At 56.2% G+C, this 17,825-nt stretch overlaps 4 protein-coding genes across 4 annotated transcripts; 2 read left to right on the forward strand and 2 right to left on the reverse strand.

Moving 5' to 3' along the window:
• Nucleotides 1-504: 504 nt before the first annotated feature.
• Nucleotides 505-1,041, reverse strand: IUM83_01963 (Histone H4; the record flags this gene model as incomplete). Its single annotated transcript, XM_067925858.1, has 2 exons — nucleotides 505-672; nucleotides 754-1,041. The coding sequence occupies 2 exons, from the start codon at nucleotides 1,039-1,041 to the stop codon at nucleotides 505-507; spliced, it is 456 nt and encodes a 151-aa protein (XP_067800893.1).
• Nucleotides 1,042-2,216: 1,175 nt separating this feature from the next.
• On the forward strand, nucleotides 2,217-2,686 carry IUM83_01964 (uncharacterized protein; the record flags this gene model as incomplete). The annotated part of the gene is made up of 2 exons (XM_067925859.1): nucleotides 2,217-2,471; nucleotides 2,600-2,686. The coding sequence occupies 2 exons, from the start codon at nucleotides 2,217-2,219 to the stop codon at nucleotides 2,684-2,686; spliced, it is 342 nt and encodes a 113-aa protein (XP_067800898.1).
• A 4,080-nt stretch (nucleotides 2,687-6,766) lies between these two features.
• On the forward strand, nucleotides 6,767-7,489 carry IUM83_01965 (uncharacterized protein; the record flags this gene model as incomplete). Its single annotated transcript, XM_067925860.1, has 1 exon — nucleotides 6,767-7,489. The coding sequence occupies one exon, from the start codon at nucleotides 6,767-6,769 to the stop codon at nucleotides 7,487-7,489; it is 723 nt and encodes a 240-aa protein (XP_067800899.1).
• Nucleotides 7,490-7,603: 114 nt separating this feature from the next.
• On the reverse strand, nucleotides 7,604-17,164 carry IUM83_01966 (multidrug resistance protein ABC superfamily; the record flags this gene model as incomplete). The annotated part of the gene is made up of 1 exon (XM_067925861.1): nucleotides 7,604-17,164. One exon carries the CDS (start codon nucleotides 17,162-17,164, stop codon nucleotides 7,604-7,606), a length of 9,561 nt encoding a protein of 3,186 aa, XP_067800896.1.
• Nucleotides 17,165-17,825: the final 661 nt, after the last annotated feature.

A 17,825-nucleotide genomic window follows, 5' to 3' on the forward strand; every position in this document is an offset into this window, starting at 1 on the left:
AGTCCGAGGCAGGAGAAATGTTCTGCTGGGCAGTTTTTCTCCTTCGATTTCTAAAGCCCACATCAAACATATAACTCTACAAACATAGTTCAATGCAACGATTTCAGTGACCTACTCCTACTTATTTCGTGCTAACAGCCCTTAGCTACTGCTACTTCTTTCTTCATTCATGCACGTGCGCAAGTAGCGGTAGTTTGTAGACCGCGTCCAGAAACTTCCTCTCCGCCTGGGCTTGGTAGACCATTATCGACACAATGCACGCATCCACTTGCATGGAGGAGTCCACAAGCTCTTTCAGCTGCTTCCACGAAGATTCGAGACGGTTATTTGTGTTGTTGCTCAGGGTGCAAGCATTCTGCCTCTCAAACGCGCACCACATATGACGACAATTATCCCAGTTTTTCACGAAGTACGCCTCAAACGGGTGCTTGCACTCATCACGCGCTCCACCAACTGTACCCAACTCCGTCTGACGGGTGCCCAACACAATCAATCCAACCCTTGTCACTTTCTCTTTCCTTGGCCTCGCGGCTTATACCTTCCTGCGTGGGTGCAGACGAATGTCTTCGAGTAGTGATCCCACTCCTCAGGCACAAGCGGCTTCGTGGACCCGGAATCTTGAATCTTCTTGTTTCGCGTCTCGACCTTGTTGTTTGTGCGAACACGGAAGCTCTGCATGAAGCAGTTGAATGAATAACAAGTTAGATTATGTGAAACCGCTGTAGTTGTCCTATTCAGAACAACAAACGTTACCTGGTACGTCTCGGCTGAATATCCTGTTAGATACTCGTCCAACGCTCCCCAGGAAACAAACTCGATCATCTCGGGGGACGGCGCCATCACAACTGGCTGTTTGTCGCTCTGCATTGTCTGGAGACGGTCGAAATCATCCGAACGACGCTGCTTGGACGTGGAGCTGCCGGTACCCGACGACTCCGCCGACGAGTCAACCCACTCCTCGTCGCTGTCCACATCTACTTCCCTGTCAGTCGCCCACCCGTGGCGCGGCGGTCGCACCACCGCTTCGACGCGCGGCGCCATGGCTTCCTGGCTGCTGGTGATTTCCCCCGCTTTAAAAATGAGTGGTGGGAGTACCGCTATACGCTATGCGACGTATACTCGCAGGACGGATACGGTTTCCAAGGGTTAGGGAAAACTGGGGTCCTGTCCCATGTGCATTAGTTGGGTGCAGCACTCACTCTCAATTCTTAAACGCACTAGTGGCTCCTCGATACATCTGCTGGAGCAAACGCGGCTTTCTCACGAATTTGTCTGCGTGAAACGCAGACAAAAAAATGCTACAATCATTAAAGAGCAAATGCCTGCTCAGCAATCAGCGACACTGATATGACACCGAACGAGTTAGTTATATTGAATTATCTGCTAGCAGCGGCAACGCGACGTAGCTTATGAAGTCGAAGTGCTATTCCTACCGGGATTTCTACGGTTTGCTCGAATTTCCTGTAAAGCATTTGAGCACATGAGTTGTCTCTTACGACGCTGACGATTCTTAGCTGTGGCGTCTCTGATCGGTAGGTCCGGTAACACTGTCGCGAGTATTGAGCGCGCTTGCTCTATCGTCGGGAGGTCAATCCAGATTGATCGTGAAAGGCTGTCGTTTGAATTTCCATCATCATGCATCTGTAGTGCGAAATTTTATTGCGTTCTGTGGCACTTGAAAGATCTTGCCACTGGAGAAAGCAAAATAGTCCATAATCACCCGATGGAGTGCCACAACACCAGTGCTTCCACGCATGTTCTAAAGTCATGGCAGGGGTAGCAAAATCGGCACGAACTCGTGTCAAGCGAGAGCTTTGCATACGCAAGTTTGTGATTGGAGTATCAGAAGCTTCTTGGTTTGAACGGTGCTCACTTGAAAGCGGAGCTGAGCCGGTATCAACGGGTAGACGCGGCTGTGACGCGCTTTGCAATTAAACAGATCGTAGAAGTTCAACAACGCCACATTCGTTCAGCGCGTGGGAGATGCTGGCATCAAGAGCTTGTGATGGTAACGAATGCACCTGGGAACTCAATTCATCTTTCATGAGCGAACCCACAGTTGGTTCCACCGAGGTTACCGAAAGCGTCAACCTTCTCAGCTGCTCTGCAGCCGCCCACCAACACGGAAATCGACGCCGTGGACTTCCTCAACGGCGCGCGCTTCGCCTGTGAACTTCGCCACAGGGGCCATCTCCGAGTCCTCCGCTGCCGACAAAATGAAGTCCGGCCTGTCGGAGAGCTACTCCGACGCCTTCCTGTTCGCCATGAAGCAGACGAGTAAGACCGGCAACACCTTCACGCTCAAGCAGCTTGACATCAACGGTGTGCACCTGTACGACGAGAATTGGGACAGGATGGCGCAGGCCGAGTTGAACAAGGAGGAGGCGCTGGAGGCCTACAACCGAGCGCAGGTGGCGGAGCTGGAGAAGCAGGAGGGGCAGGACGGAGCGGAGGGCAGCGAAGAAAAAGTGGTGGGATCAGCGACACCGACGAACCGTATTCGTCCTACAGGAGTCCCATCTCATGCTCACATGCTGCTTGCAATCGAAAATCAATCAGCTTGGCAAAGGCATGTTATGCGGTCCTCTTGTGTTGGTAGATCCAGCACAGACAACGAGTGATTCCTCTGTGGTACATTTACACCGTCTTCTTGCCGATGACATTGCTCTTGATGGCCTCACCTTAGCTGGTGAGGGATCCACGATCATTCAACGTCCTTCTGGTGCTCATGGTGAGCTTTGTGTTTGTGCCTCTTCATAGTCTCCACAGCACTACAGATTCATCTCAATTAGGTACGAGCAGACAAAACGCAGACAAGTTCTTGCTACATATGACTATAATAATGTTCATCTAGGCTTAACTATACATTGGGAGGACACTATAGGCAGGACACTCGCGCGTTGGCTCTCGTCTGCGAACTTAGTGACGGGGGGTCCGTCCCTCTCTCGCTGCGGTCGGGGGCCGCCGCTGCACGGCCTGCCCCACCCCCTTACGCTAAGTCCTCGTCGCGGCCAGGCGCGGTGTCTAGAAAAAAAAATGTCGGGTTGCAACCCCCGGGTGCTGGCTATTAGTGAATGCACAGAGTGAGTCTCGCGCTAGCATCTGCTCGCCATCGCCCGTAATGTTGCTTACGTTACTTTTTTTACCAACGTGTTGTTTTTTTTTTTTGTGGTTAACGGCGTTCTATTTGGTGTTATGTTCTTTTACCAACGTGTCCTAATCAAGTTCTTATAAAAATATGGTCGGCATGATGTTTTAGGGGATATCGTACGCTTTTCGGTACGCATTGATTTCTCCCATCAGCATGTAAACTACTTACATGTATGTAGTAGTGGTGCGTTACACCGAGGGTCTGGCTTGCAATAGCATACATGTTTTCGGCCAACACTTGACTTCTAGTGACTTTTAACAAACAACAAACACTTCTTTGAAAAAAAGGAGTACATAACATACACTCCAAATATCGTTTTAACCGCTTGATTCACAGAATTAGGGAAACACGTGACTTATGGTACTTTTTGGACTATGGTATGACGAAAAAGTATCTGAGCGTATGCATGGCGGCGTCCGAGAGACGCCCAATCCATTGTATAAGGTTAAAGGGGTTTCTCGGGGGAGCTTACGACATATCGTGTTGATACGTTTATGCCGAAAATTACGGTTTCGAGCGTACCACATGTCGCCAGATACAGTGGACATCGGATTCGTCAGGAGACCGTGCGCGAAACCATTATGACACACTGGTATTTGAATCTTCAATCCGTTGTGTGCTACCATTCACTGACGATGGCAAGAGTGAATAGATACATGTGCTGGTATCCGGCTACGGTATATGAGACGTAAAGCGTTCCACCTCGTAGTTGACAAGCTGACACTCACGTTCAAAATGGATGGATTAGTCTCGATAATCTTCCTCCTGTTCTGTGTTCGGTTGGTCGGAATTTGAAGCAATTCACTTTCGGATGTTTACAACTAGAACTCAATCCGAACCAGACCATCCAGAATTGCCCAAACCTAAGGGCTTTGGTTTTCAGCGGTGACGTGGTGACGACGTGCGAGAGTACTACAACGAAAAGGAAACTTAGCATGTGCTTACTTTCGGTCAGCAAGACGTCCCGGAACTCTACGGTCGATTATGGAATCCCAAGTGCTCGCTGGCTAAGTGTGCGACCCGACCGCAAGTTGATTTACGTTCATTGGAGGTACAGTGCAAAAACACTCGTAGGTCACTTGAAGTGTCGACTTGAAACCACTTCTGAAAATGCTGGATTCAAACGGCATCTCGAATATGTCAATGTATTAGTGCCGTTTGACTTCATAGAGCTCGAGCTTGTGCTGCGAAACTCTCATCATGTTGCGATCAACTGTCCGCAAATGTTGCCTCGGGATGAAGGCATCGATATTAAGTGTGTTGGCACCAGTAGCGATAGTCCGTGCTAAGAAGCACAAAGTTCCGCGAGGAATGGGATCAAGGTAACACAAGGTCGGCAATCTTGTCGCTTGCTGCCAATCCAGTGCGTCGGGGGGGGGGGGGGGGGGGGGGGGGTATTGCTACAAAGCTTTGGGGACAAGAAGGAAGGATATCCGATGATTCTTTATGAATCAGAAGTCTAGTATCGTTTTTCGAGCGAAGAAGGACGTAGCCGACGACCTGGAGCATAAAGTTGTCCTAGCGTGCGAGGTTAATTAGCACCAAATCAGGAGGGGATATCAAGCGAATACGTGGCGGCGCTGTTTCACTGATGCAATTCGTTTGTCTCTCTTTCTTCTGAGTTTTAGAACTGAATAACGATGCCTTTACCTCAAGCAGTGATGGACCCTAGTCAATACCCACTTGGTAGTATAATTACCAGCTCTAGCAAAAGGAGACAGACAATCCCCTTCCCTTGGTCTTGGGCAAATGAGAGATCCGGTCTTGACACTTAACTTGAGTTTATCTTCCACCCTCGCTCCTGTTGCACATGCCTTCGTGCAGCACTCTCAACTTCCAACCGCTGCTGCAGTTGTCCAAGTCGAAGGCACACTTATTTTCGTAGGTTATGCCATTACTTCCGCAAACGGGAGGGGAGTCCGTGGGGCAGAAATCCAGCCCACAGGATGTGGAGCCGTCATCGGCGGAGATGCCGGCGATCACGAGTGAGGCGAGTACAGCCGCAGCGACGAGCTTCATGTTGTTTTCGGCGGTATATGTGACTGGTAATCGGAAAATCGAAGAATGACCTGATGCTCAAGCGCTGTCTTCGCTTCTGCCACCAACGAGTGTGCACGTGACGATTCTGGTTGGAATAGGAGCGTTGTTTTTGTTTGCTTCTTTGCATGGCGTGAGCATCTAGCTTGTACCAACTGTGCTATCAGCAAGTGATCTGCTTGCTACCAACGCCAACACTGTAGATACTGTGAATGCTTCATGATGGATTCGGAGATAGGCAAGTTCGATTACCGTAGGTATCAAATACTGTATTGCGTCACTCCGATGTATGATAGATAGGCAAGTTCAACTAGGCATGCTGCACATTACAATGTCTCACAACCTCGCCGCGAATAGGTACCGGTATGTTATGTACAACCGAGTTTCCTTTGTTAGTGGGGTACCCAGATGTGATTGGATTTTATATCGGAAGTAACGAAATTCGTCATGACGAAAATATGCAATCACGAAAGTCATGCAGCTGAGGAAACCCGGTCAAGCACGAAACTATAATTGTTGCATTTTATCGAAGCGACAAAGTTTGCCAAACAGTGCTATTGTTGTTGATTTTAAATTTACGAGTGCCCCAATAAGCTTCAAAGTTCCTTAGTGCTTTCGTCCTGCCGCTGACGTCATCGTGCGATGTTGTAGCGCCTCATTGTTAGGCTGTAAAGCCAAGTCTCCAACGAACGAAGGAATCATTGGAACATTGAACTAAGGAGGACGGTAGTTTTCAGCACTCGTAGCTCCCGATTCAAGTTCTGGTACATGTAACAAGCATGTTTGTTTTTGCTACAAACCTACGTGATACGAAGCAATGCACGTTTTCGTGATGACTTGTAGAAAGCACGTACCATGCACGTTTTCGTGATGACCTGCAGAAAGCATCTGATAATTCTGATAATTTGAATAGGGGGTGGGGTATTATTAAAGGGATGGGGCACTGTCGCAAGTCCCCTTGAAAATTTTGGGGTGGGGTACTATTAAAGGGACGGGGCACTATTACAGGTTTTATAGTACATGTAGGAGCTCGCTGCGACTGTCGTCTTCTCCGTTTTGAACATCTGCCGCAACTTACAGCCTGCAAGCTTCGGTTGCGTTATGGCTCCGTCCCTCTTACGTTGTAAAGTTCAACCCACTAACAGAGTGAGATTGTACATGTACTCCTGTTCACATCTTCTCTGATCCGCACGCGGAGGAATGAACACAAGCACGCTATACCCACCCAACAGCCACTGTCTCTCCGATGCCGTCATCGGTGCCGTGGTACAGCGCGTCAAGCCTTCATCTCATGCGATAGATGCCCACATCACGGCTGCTACCATGAGTGGCGACGCCACGGAGAACCCCATGACAGCCCGCGTAGTCCACGTCCCCCACGGCGATTTTCCGGTGTCATTCTATCGGTCATGGGAGAGACCGGCAGGCCCCGCAGTCGAGACTCACACACAAACGCAGTCGGTATCTCTTTCTTCGGTTTCAAGTGCTACGGATACGCCTCGAAGACGTATATCGCGTCAGGAAGCTAGTGAAGGCCCAGAAATGAGTCTGCGACAGCTACACCGTGAACTCCGTCGAATGGCTCAAATTCGATACAGGAAGAAAATTCACGACCACGCTTGTACACTTGAGAAGGACGTCGCGTTGCTACGCGAAGAGATCCAGGTGCTGGAATCCCAGTGCATGCGCATTTCCCATCGTATTCTGGAAAACACGACACCGTTCAATGTGGCAGCGGAGTGGTTCCGCCTATTCCGTTATGGACTGAACGGGTATGTACCACGAGCAGAGCTCTATAACCCGTCGGGGTCAGGTGGTCCGTGTGGATCGATCACGCAGCGAGAATTTGTGTTGGCTACTATGACCGAAGATGTGGCCGTCCACGCCGGGCGTGGCATCGACGCGCTGCTGGAAGGGTGGAGGTTGGCTTCGATCACGTGGCCTGATTTCGATGTCCAAGTTCTTCGCTGTGAGATTGGCCCTGGCGACTCCGTTGTTATTACTTGCAAGATTAGTGTTGTGATCGCTGAGAACACGCTACGCCACGTCTTCCCGAATTTGGGGGAGTGCAAGAGGGGAAAAGTGCTCGCGTCGAAGCTGCTAGGACAAGCGTTCGTGATCAACAGCTCGACGGTATTCCAGTGGAACAAGAAGCAGCGACGCATCGAGAGCGTTCTCCACAACTCCGACCTGTTTACTCCAATGATGGAGTTCTTGGCCAACTTGGACGACCTGGCTTTCGTCTTTGGGGACGCTCGAATTACCTCGGAGTGTCGGGTGATTCTTGAGCGAGACGCCTAAGCCGTTAGGTGGACTCTTTGCAGCTCAAACCCGAGTGTGTATCAAAGTAGACTTCATTTCACTTCATGTATTACCGAACACGCAAGTTATTCATACACACTACTTAGTGTTTGCCTAGTTGTCGATAGCTTCCTGCGTCGAATGCTTCTGCTGGCGCGTTTTGTAGCGACGCCAGCGTAGCGACAGGAACGCGTAGCCGATGAAGAAATACAACACCGTGAGCTCCAGCAGAATAATGCTGTCGCTACGCGCGTCGCGAGACTCCATGCTGTAGTGCGACAGCACTTCGTCTCCCGAGTGGGCAACGCAGCCGTCGTCATCCGCCAACGAGCCCGAGCCGGACTGGCTGAAGGAGTAGTCGTCGCCGACAGTAGCGAAGCCAACGCTGCCACTGCCGCTTCCACTGCCATCACCACCACCGCAAGCCAGGAAAGCGATGCGGCCCCAGAAGAGCTTCATCAGCGCCTCGTAGCCGTACTTGACCGGCGAAATGTAGTGCAGCCAGATGAGGTAGTCCGGTACGTCGTCCACGTTGATCAACAGCCCGCCGAATACGACAAACAGGATCAGCAGCAGCATGTAGACGATCAGAGCCACGCGCACACGACGGAACAGACCAAGCAGCAGAGTCGCCATGCCCGCGGCGCTCCAGGCCGCAAGCCACATGACCAACTGCATGAAGAAGTACAGCTTGAAGCCGTGGCCGATGCCGATCAACAGGTAGGCTGGCACGAACAGCAGAATCGACAGAATCATCATCGCCGGCAGCTCCGTGAACACCTTGGTGAGGTACCAGCACACCATGTAGTACCGTCCGCTGCGGTGCTCGCGCTCGGCGACGGCCATCTCGCGCGGCAGGAACACGAACGTCCTGTACGCCATGACCAGCATCTGCAGCACGACAATGAAGAAGAAGGCGCCGGCCCAGTTCTGAATGTCCTGCTGGTTGTCCAGGTCGAGCTGCAGGAAGATCAGGCCGAAGATCACCCCGAGCACGATCATCCAGAACGCGTGCCAGCCGAAGACAGCACGGTAGCGAGCAAGACGCAGCACGTGACGCTGGAAGAGCAGCGAGAGCTGGCCGCAGCATCCAACACGACGACGGTTAGCACCTGCACTGGTCTGCTCTTCCTGGTCGTCGACATTGTCGGCCAAGCACAGCTCCGAGTACCGCGTGGACCAGGCCTCCTTGAAGAGCGTCGCCTGTGCGTCACTCGTCTCGTTGTCCTTGCCTCGCGCGGACACTTGGCGGATGAAGTAGTCGACGGGGCTCATGTACTGCGGGCACTGGTATCCCAGCGACGCGAAGTACGGCACAGCCTCACGGACCTTGCCATGGTAGACAGCAGCTCCGCCTGCGAGCAGGTACAGCACGTCGAACAGCGCATACAGGTGTGAGGACGGGTGCGTCATGGTCACCACCACAGTGCGTCCTCCACGAGCCAACTGGCGGAGCTTCAGCACCACACGCTGCGAGGAGTAGAAGTCCATTCCGCTCGTGGGCTCCTCGACCAGAAGAATCGACGGGTTAATGAGCAGCGCCGTCGCAATGGCCAGCATCTTGGAGTCCGCTGGAGACAGGTAGCGGATGAGCATGTGGCGCTTTGCGATCAGCTCCAGCTCGTCCAGAACCATTTCGACGCGCTCCGCCTCCAATTCACCGGCACTAGCTCCACAGCCCAGTCCGCAGCACCCAGTAGACTTGCCAACCACCAACTGAGCTTGGAACTGCAGGTGCTCCTCCACCGTCAACGTCTCGTAGAACAAGTCGTCGCGCGCGACGTACGCTGCGCGCTCGACAATCTGCTGAGGACTGGAAGCCACGCCATTCAACGTCACCTTGCCCTTCAGACGCTTCTGAAGTCCACCGAGACTTCCCAACAGCGCCACGTTCGACTTGTCCGACGGACCCGTGACGAGCACCAGCTCACCGCACTTGGCCGAGCCGCTAGCATCGCTCAGCAGGTACTGCTGGTGCTGCGTCTCGCCATCAACCTTGGTCTTCTTGTCGCTTTGAGCTTTCAGCCACAAGCTGCTCCAGCCCAACGTGATCGCGGGGGCGTCACAAACAGCGTGCGCTCCGACGCGCGGAGTCTCAACACGGATGTAGTAGTTCTCCGCCTCGGCAGCCACGCTCCGCTCCACAGCGGCAGACGAACTGTGTTGACTCTTCCTCTCGCCAACACGCTGCACGATGCTGCGCGTGACAGCGTGCTTCTCGCCCATGGTAGCGTTGGCGATACGCTGCTGCGCGCTGCCCAACGCTCCCTTGAAACTCCAGTCGTATCGCCACTGCAGTCCGTTGATGCGCTTGTTCGCCAGCGCGAGGAGGAACCAGAAGGCGAAGAAGAAGAAGGCGAAGCAAATGGCGAACAGGATGAGCGAGTCGCCCAGGGCCGAGCGGTTCTCCATGCTGTAGTACTTGAGAACGCCGTCACCCGTGAGCGCGACGCAGCCCTCCACAGTCCAGTCGCAGTCGATGGAGTCCACGCGCTTCCAGAAGACCTTCATCATAGCCTCGTACGCGTACTTCACCGGCGAGATGTAGTGCAGCCACACCAGCCAGTCCGGGATGTCCGTAACGTTGATAAGGAGACCCCCGAACGCCACGAACAACACCAGCAGCACGGTGTACACGATCAATGCGAGCGTGACATTGCGCAGCACGCCGAGTGTGAGGAATCCCAGGCCGATCGCAGCCCAGCCAGCGAGCACCAGCACGATCAGCATGTAGACGTAGACCTTGAAGCCGTGGCCGATACCGACCAGCAGGAACACCGGCACGAAGAGCGCGATCGACAGGATGATCAGCGCTGGAAGCTCGGCGACGATCTTGGTGAAGTACCAGCACAGCAGGTGGTACCAGCCTCCGCGATACTCTTGACGCTCTCGAAGAGCAATGGCAGTCTCTCTCGGCATGAACACGAACGTCCGGTAGGCGATGAACAGCATGAACACCACCACCACGTAGAAGAAGGAGCCGTTGAAGTTCTGGATGCCCTTCTGGTCGTTCAGGTCGAGCTGCAGGTAGACGAGTCCGAAGACCACGCCGATCAGCAGCGCAGCGAGCAGGTGCCACCAGAACACAAACCCGTAGCGAGAAAGTCGACGCACGTGGCGAGCCCAAAGCAACCAGAGCTGGCCGCAGCATCCCATGTGGTAGTAGCGGTTCTTCTGGTCGTAGTCGTCCACGACGGCGTCTTCGCTTGCAGCCGCCGCACGAGCGGCGTTGTCGGCGTACACCGCAGCGTTGCGGTTTGCCCACTCGCGCTTGAGCATCTCGACGCGAGCAACGCCCTCGTCATCCGATGCTCTGTCGCCGACAACCATCTGCAGCATCAAGTAGTCCATCGGACTCATGTACTCGGGGCATTGGTACCCGATGGTTGAGAAGTAGGCGACGCAGTCCGCCGCCTTGCCATCGTACACGCAGGAAGCGTCCGCCACCAGGTACAGCGCGTCGAAGAGCCCGTAGAAGTGCGAGGACGGGTGGTGCAGCGTCACCGCCACGGTCAATCCCTGCTCGAACGCGAGCCAACGCAGCTTGGCCACGATCTTCTCGGCGCTGAACGTGTCCAGGCCATCGGTGGGCTCCTCCACGAGCAGGATGGACGGGTTCGTCAGCAGCGCAGTGGCGATGGCAAGCAGTTTGCGCTCACCACGCGTGATGCCTCGGAGCGAGATGCCGCCGCCGATCAACTTGTCACGGCAGTCAGACAGACCCATGTCCTCAATGACTCGCTCCACGCGGACCAAGCACATCTCATCCGTGTGCGTGCGATGCATGCGGAGCTTCGCCTGCATGACGAGGTGCTCGTGCACCGTCAACGTCTCGTAGAACAGATCCTCGCGCATGACGTACGCGATGTAGCGGTTCATCTTCTCGTTCCATTGACGGCCATTGACCGTCACGTTGCCCTCCATGGCGTCTTCATACCCCGCAAGACACGAGAGCAGCGCGAGACTTTCGTCCTTTGAGGGCCCCGTAATGACCAGGAACTCGCGGGCCTTCAGCGATCCGCTCACGTCGTCCAGCACGATTTCATTAGCTCCGGACGGCGTGGTGTCGACCGGAGCAGTTCTCCAGCTCTTGCGGTTCAGTCGCAAGTTGCTCCACGCAAGCGAGCACGGCTTGACAGCCCACGCATCCTCGTCGATGTGGCTGAGACTGTGGCGAGGACTCGCGATTTCCAGGTAGTTCTCGTCCAGCTCGATGTCCGGCTCCGCGCCGTCGATCAACACGGTCGTGCGGCGTTCACTGTCGCGAATCTGCTTTCCAGCAGCCACAGCGGCAGCGCCGACGTTCTTGGGCGTGCTATCCGATGGAATACTCCTGCGAAGCTCCTCGACTTGGACGACCGCAGCGGCAGCAGCAACGGTCCTCTCATCATGGCTAGGAGAGACAACCGGCACTGCAGCTTCGTCGCCTTCAACTCCTTCGGAGTCGTCGAAGGACACCACTGTAGTGACCGGCTTCTCGGGCGTGTCCTTCTTGGCGAAGAAGCCGAAGAAACCAGCACGAGCAGGCTTCTCCTCCTTCTCCTTGGGCTCTTCACGGTCGATGCTTTCACGCTGGACAGGGTGCTGGGCCTCGGCGACCACCGCGATATCCACGGTGTCGACAGCATCAGCAGCGACTTCCGTGTAATGCATGCGTCCGGTCTCGAATTCTTCTTCCTCCTCCTCCACGGTTGTCGTCGTGACTGAGGTGATGATAACCCCACCGCCCACCGCAGTCTGGACAGGCTCCTTGTCACGTGGAGACTCGGCGGTGGCACCTTGGCTGCGCGCAACAGGCGAGCGGAGCTTGTCCGTTGCTGGAATGGACTCGAACCTGGACTCGGGGCCGTACGTCGTGCCTTCCGCTGCTGCATACGAGAGCTGCGTCGGGTTGTGCTGGTCTTGTTGGCGCCAGAACTGGCGAGCTTCGCCCGCACTCAGCACCGGAGTGTGGCTCGCCGCCTCCGTGGTCGATGCCTGCTCCTCGTCGGCAGCAACGATACGCTCTTCCTCCGTCTTCATCTTGTCTTCTTCGCTTTGAGGCGACGCTGGTTTGTCGCCCCAGAACTTCCAGATGCTGCGTCCGGTCTTGCGGGGAGGGGCCTTGGACAGAGACTCGGACTCTTCCGTCGTCATGGTGGTGGTCTGCGTGGTTGTCACGACCAGCGGGGGAGCAGCCACGGTGACTGGAGCGGCAGATTCCTCGTCGACAGGTATCTCTCCATTGTCGGACGTCGGGGAGTGAGCAGCAGGCTGGGTGTCAGGCTCCTTGGTCTCAAGAGCTTTCACCACAACAGCAGTAGCCACGCCAGCAGCGCCTGCGAGGGCAGCAGTTCGAAGAAGATTCGTGTCACGTGGGGACTTGGAGGAAGCCTCGGGAGATGCCATTGTCTCGGCTACTGGCTTGTGCTCCGGCACGTCGACAACGTCGGCATGAGCGTCCACGACAGAGGCGACGGGGGTCTTCTCCTCCTCCGAATCATCCGACGCGTTGATCTCGTCGAAAGTAGCAGTGCCAGGGTTCTCCACCTCGCCGTCCTGAGAAACGGGAACGTCTTGCTGGATCTCATCGACAACGTGCAAAGTGGCGACCACGGTGTTGGGAGAAGCAGGAGTTGGCTCCTCGACCTTCGCCACCTCCTCGATCGGAGCTGCGTCCGACTTGCGTGGGACCTTCGGCTCCGACTTGCTGAAGAAGCCCCAGAATCCTCCTTGAGACTCTTCTTCGACCGTCTCCGTCGTGATCGTCGAGGTGACAACCACACCCGGAGCAGCCTCCTCCGTTTCGTGGTCAGGTTCGTGGCTGGCAGCCAAGGCAGCAGCCGTGATGACACCTGCTCTAGCCGCAACAATTGCCGGCAGCACAACACTTCCACGAGGTGCTTCGTCGTCTTCCTCGTCCTTGGACGGAACTGCTAACGACTCAACCTCATCGACGTTCGACTCGACAAACGACGTAGTAGCAACACCTTCGACCGCCGTTGGCACAACAACAGTTGCGAGGACGTCAGCATTTTCAACCGGGGCGTCCTCGTCAACTGGAAGCTGTTGGCGGGTCTGCTGAACGCGGGCGCTCGGACTCTCACGAGCGTCGACGCTCTCCTCCGCCACGATTGTCTTCGTCTCGACCGTGGCAAAAGTGGACGTCACCACCGAGTCCGTATGGGCCACTTCTTCCTTGTCGCTGTCCTCCTTGGGCTCCTCCGACTTGCCGAAGAAGCCCCAGAAGCCACCTCCACTGCCGCGGCGGACGTGACGCGGGCTCTTGGCATCCTCCTGGGTCTCAGGGGCGAGCGTAGCGTCAGTCACACCAGCAACAACCTCCGGAAGCAGCGAGGCATTGCGAGGCGAGTTCACGGGGGAAGAGGTAGCGACCTCGTCCGGCGTGACAGTGCGGACCACTTCCTCCACAACGTCAGGAACAACAGGGGCCTCGAGCGACGCAACGACTGGAGCAGCAGCTTCATCATCTTCGGCCACGTGCTGCTCCTCTGGCGATTCAACGGGATCAGTAACGTCCACTTCGGGGGCAGCCTCAACTTCGTACGGTGCTTGGGGCGTCACGAATTCGTCATCTTCCGCGTTCGGTTGCTGCTGCTGAGCTTCGTTCACTTCAGGTGTCGTGGCAGCGGTCGATTGCTCAGTGACGACGTCAGACGTTTGCTTCTTGGTCGACTCCTTGGGCGAGGTGGGCTCTTCGTCATCGCTTGACGGCGCCTCAGCTTGGTTCTCCTCCGATTTACCGAAGATGCTCCAGAAGCCTCCAGACGCACGGGGCTTCTCGTTGTCCTTCTCTGAAGCAGCAACGGTCTTAGCCACAGACTCCACGGGCTCGTCAACCGAAGTCACCGTGAAAGCACCTTCCTCCGGGGCCGCAACGTCGACCTCCTCGTCCGGAGATTTGTTGTCATCGACAATCGTCGACGTCACAATCGCAGCGCCAGCAACGGCAGCCGCTAGCGCAGCAGAAACAACAACATTCGGGGATTCTTCGTCGTCAACAACAGCGCCCGTGATGGTCTTCGCGGCCGTCTTGGCCGTGGTGGTGGTTGCCGCACTGGCAGGAATTGGTGCCTTCTCTTCATCCGACGAGTTCTCCTCAGCCTGGTTGTCTTCAGCAGGTTGTTTGGGGAAAGAGGCAGGCTTCTCTTCCTCTTCATTCTTCGTGAAATAGTCCCAGATGACACCCGGCGTCAGGCCAATTTTCTTGGTAGCTTCCGGACTAGTAGAACCTTCCTCCGGTTCCGTCACAGACGCCACTCCGATGCGCGTTGGCGTGGTGACTTCGCTCTGGTTCTCGGACGTGGTGACACTGGTCACGACCTTCTCTTTCGGGGTCAAGTTCGTCTCGGTGGCCACGCCCTCGACTTCCTCCTGCGGTTGGTTTGACGAGACAACCGAGCGAGAAACAACACGACGCGATTCTCCGCCTGGAATCACGATGCGGTCCGACACGGAGTAGCCTCCGCGACTCGATCCGCCGCGGCTGGAGCCACCCACAGATTCGTCGCTGCTTCCGGTTCCTTCACTCTGAACAAACTCTGCATCAATATCCAAGTCATCGTCGACGCCCGCTTCAGAACTGGAACCCGCTGTGCCCTTGCGGACGACCATGCGTCGAACCACGCGCTGCGGGGTCACCACACGACGGGTGATGATCCGACGACCAGGGGTGCTTAGAGTCGTCACAGTCCTGGTAAAGCTGCCGCTGCTGGCGAGGTCGACGCCTTCACTGCCGATGTACTGCACGTCGTCTTCAGATTCGGCCCCCGAGCTGGAACCAGCCTTGTGGACAACCGAGCGGCGGACCGGAGACGCCACAACGCGCCGTGTGACCGTGCGTCGGCTTGACGTGCCTCCGGTAGAATTGTCGCTCGTGACGCTGCTGACACTACCGGTGAAGCTGCCAACACTGACGAGAGAGCCACCCTCGCCTTCGATGATCTGGCCGTCCGCGTCCACGATCTGCTCCACAGGAACTCTGGTGCCGTCCTTGCGGACGAGCATGCGTCGAATGATGCGACGCGTGACCTTGCGGCGGCCTGGAGTGTCCGCCGAGCCTTCGTGTGTGATGGTCTCCTCCGTCGTGAAGCTGCCGCTCTTGGCCAAGTCGCTGCCTTCCGTCGGGATCACGTTGCCGTCGGCATCGACGTACTGCACTTCTTCATGCAGCTCTCCGTCCGCTCCTCTTCTTCGGATGATCACGCGCTTCAACGTCTGCCCGGGCGACACTACTCGTCGTGTCACCATTGTGCGTCCGGAGCTGGAACCGGGTGCCTCACTCCCACTCACACTGGAGAAGCTGCTCGTCTTGACCAGCTCGCTGCCGTCGCTCTGCACCACGTTGCCGTCGGCGTCCACGAACTGCGCTTCTTCGTGCACTTGGCCATCAGCGCCGGTTTTCCGGACGAGCACGCGGCGGACAGTCTTGCCCGGTGTCACCGTTCGTCGGGTCACCACCGCGTTCGAGCTGGTCGAAATGATACCAGCAGCAGCGAAGGCTTCGTCGCTGGCGCCTTCGGTCTGCACGACGTTTCCATCGGCGTCGAGGTACTGCACTTGTTCGAGGACCTGGCCGTCCGCTCCAGTGCGACGCAGAATCCGGCGGGACAACTTGCCCGGCGTCACGATGCGGCGCGTGATCGAGGACGCAGCAGGCGTGGACATTGTCGAGCTCGTCGTGACGCTCGAAGTGGACGCAGCGTCGTCGCTTTCAACAATATGTCCATCTGCGTCCACGAACTGCACGTCTTCACGGACCTGTCCGTCCGCGCCAGTGCGTTGGACAACCACGCGGCGCAGAGTCTTCCCTGGCGTCGAAACGCTGCGCGTGACCGTGGTCGTCCCCGTCGAAGACGTAGAAAACGTCGTCACCGCCTCGTCCGCTTCGGCGTTGAAGAAGTTGCCACCTTGCGCCACTTGACCATCGGCGTCCACATACTGCACGTCCTCGTGGACTTTTCCGTCCACATCGGTGCGACGCATCACAACGCGACGCAACGTCTTGCGTGGCGACGCCACGATACGGCGCGTCACCTTGGCGGACCGAGGCGACAGCGGCACCGTCGAAGCCGAAGCCGAAGCTTCACCGGGCACAGTGATCGTCGGCACCGTCTTGACCACCATGTTGCTGAGCATGCCGCTTGGAGGCAGCTCATTGTCCTGTGCCCATTCCATCGTATCCACCCTGGCCACGCTCTCGTCGTCGGGCAGCATGCCGTGCTGGCTGGTGGCTGTGCCCATGAGTCTCCTGGCCAGCGACTCTCGACTGGGGGACGACAGCCTCTTGGTCGGCTGCTTGGACGCCGACCTTGTCACGAAGTGCGTGACAGTCTCGGTCGGCTCCGCCTTCAGCTGCAGCCCGGAGGACTTGGAGCCAAGTAGCAGCTGCTGCTCGGACGCGGGGGTGCCGGCGTCCGAGAAGCCGTCGAAGGACGCGCCCTCCTCGAACGACGACGCGGACGTGGCGGACCCGGGCGTCATGAGCTGCTTGTGCAGGAACTGGCGCGTGCCCAGCGCCCCGAAGCCCGCGGGCGACGAGGTGGCGCTCGAGTCGCGCAGGTGCGGGTTGCGCTTGAGCAGCACGCTGCGAGCGGTCGTGGATTGCGAGTGTGCGTCAATGGCATCACCGCCGCCGATGTGCTGCTGGTTGTCCGTGTGAGAAGAGTCCGCCATCGTCGCTGCTTAATTAGTGGTTTATAGTTTGCTTATAGCGCTGGAATCGTAGCGTGTTATTAGGTAGTTGATACTATGCTTGGGGTACTGGTACTTGCAGTTCGCTGCAGTGACGGACGCGTGCAATGCGCGACTTGTTGGGTCGACGGACTCTTTTCGGGAATGACTCGCGCCTTCGAGTTGCGTGCAGTGCGCGCAGTGCCTTTCGCCGTGGTTGTTGGCCGGCCTTGCTCTCTGGCATGCTGCAGGCAGGGCAGGCAGGGCAGACTTCATGGTCCGCAGCGGATACTTGTCGAGCTATTGACGCGCTGACTCCTTAGTGTTCAGACCGGCAGATGAGCCACACGGAGGTCGGATCGTTTTTTCGGGGGGCGGTGCCATTTTCCACCACTCACAGTCGCTCTTTGACGCTTAATCAGCCAATGAGAAAGCATAAAACGAAAAATTAGAGCAAAACAAGCAAAAAAATAGATGCTGCGGTGGTACCACGCTCGCGGGTGCAAAGCGTACACTTGCATACAGGTCGGCTTGCTGCTGCTTGCAGAGAGTTTGTTCCAGCCTGGCGACTGTGCTTCCACGGGGAAAAGACGGCTGCGCGTTCCGCCGCGACGCGTTCGAAGACGGTCGATAGCACTTATTCGGCTCTGATCTATTACTACCT

The sequence above is a fragment of the Phytophthora cinnamomi genome (assembly GCF_018691715.1).
Source record: "Phytophthora cinnamomi strain GKB4 chromosome Unknown Contig0, whole genome shotgun sequence".
NCBI classification, from domain to species: Eukaryota; Oomycota; class Peronosporomycetes; order Peronosporales; family Peronosporaceae; genus Phytophthora; species Phytophthora cinnamomi.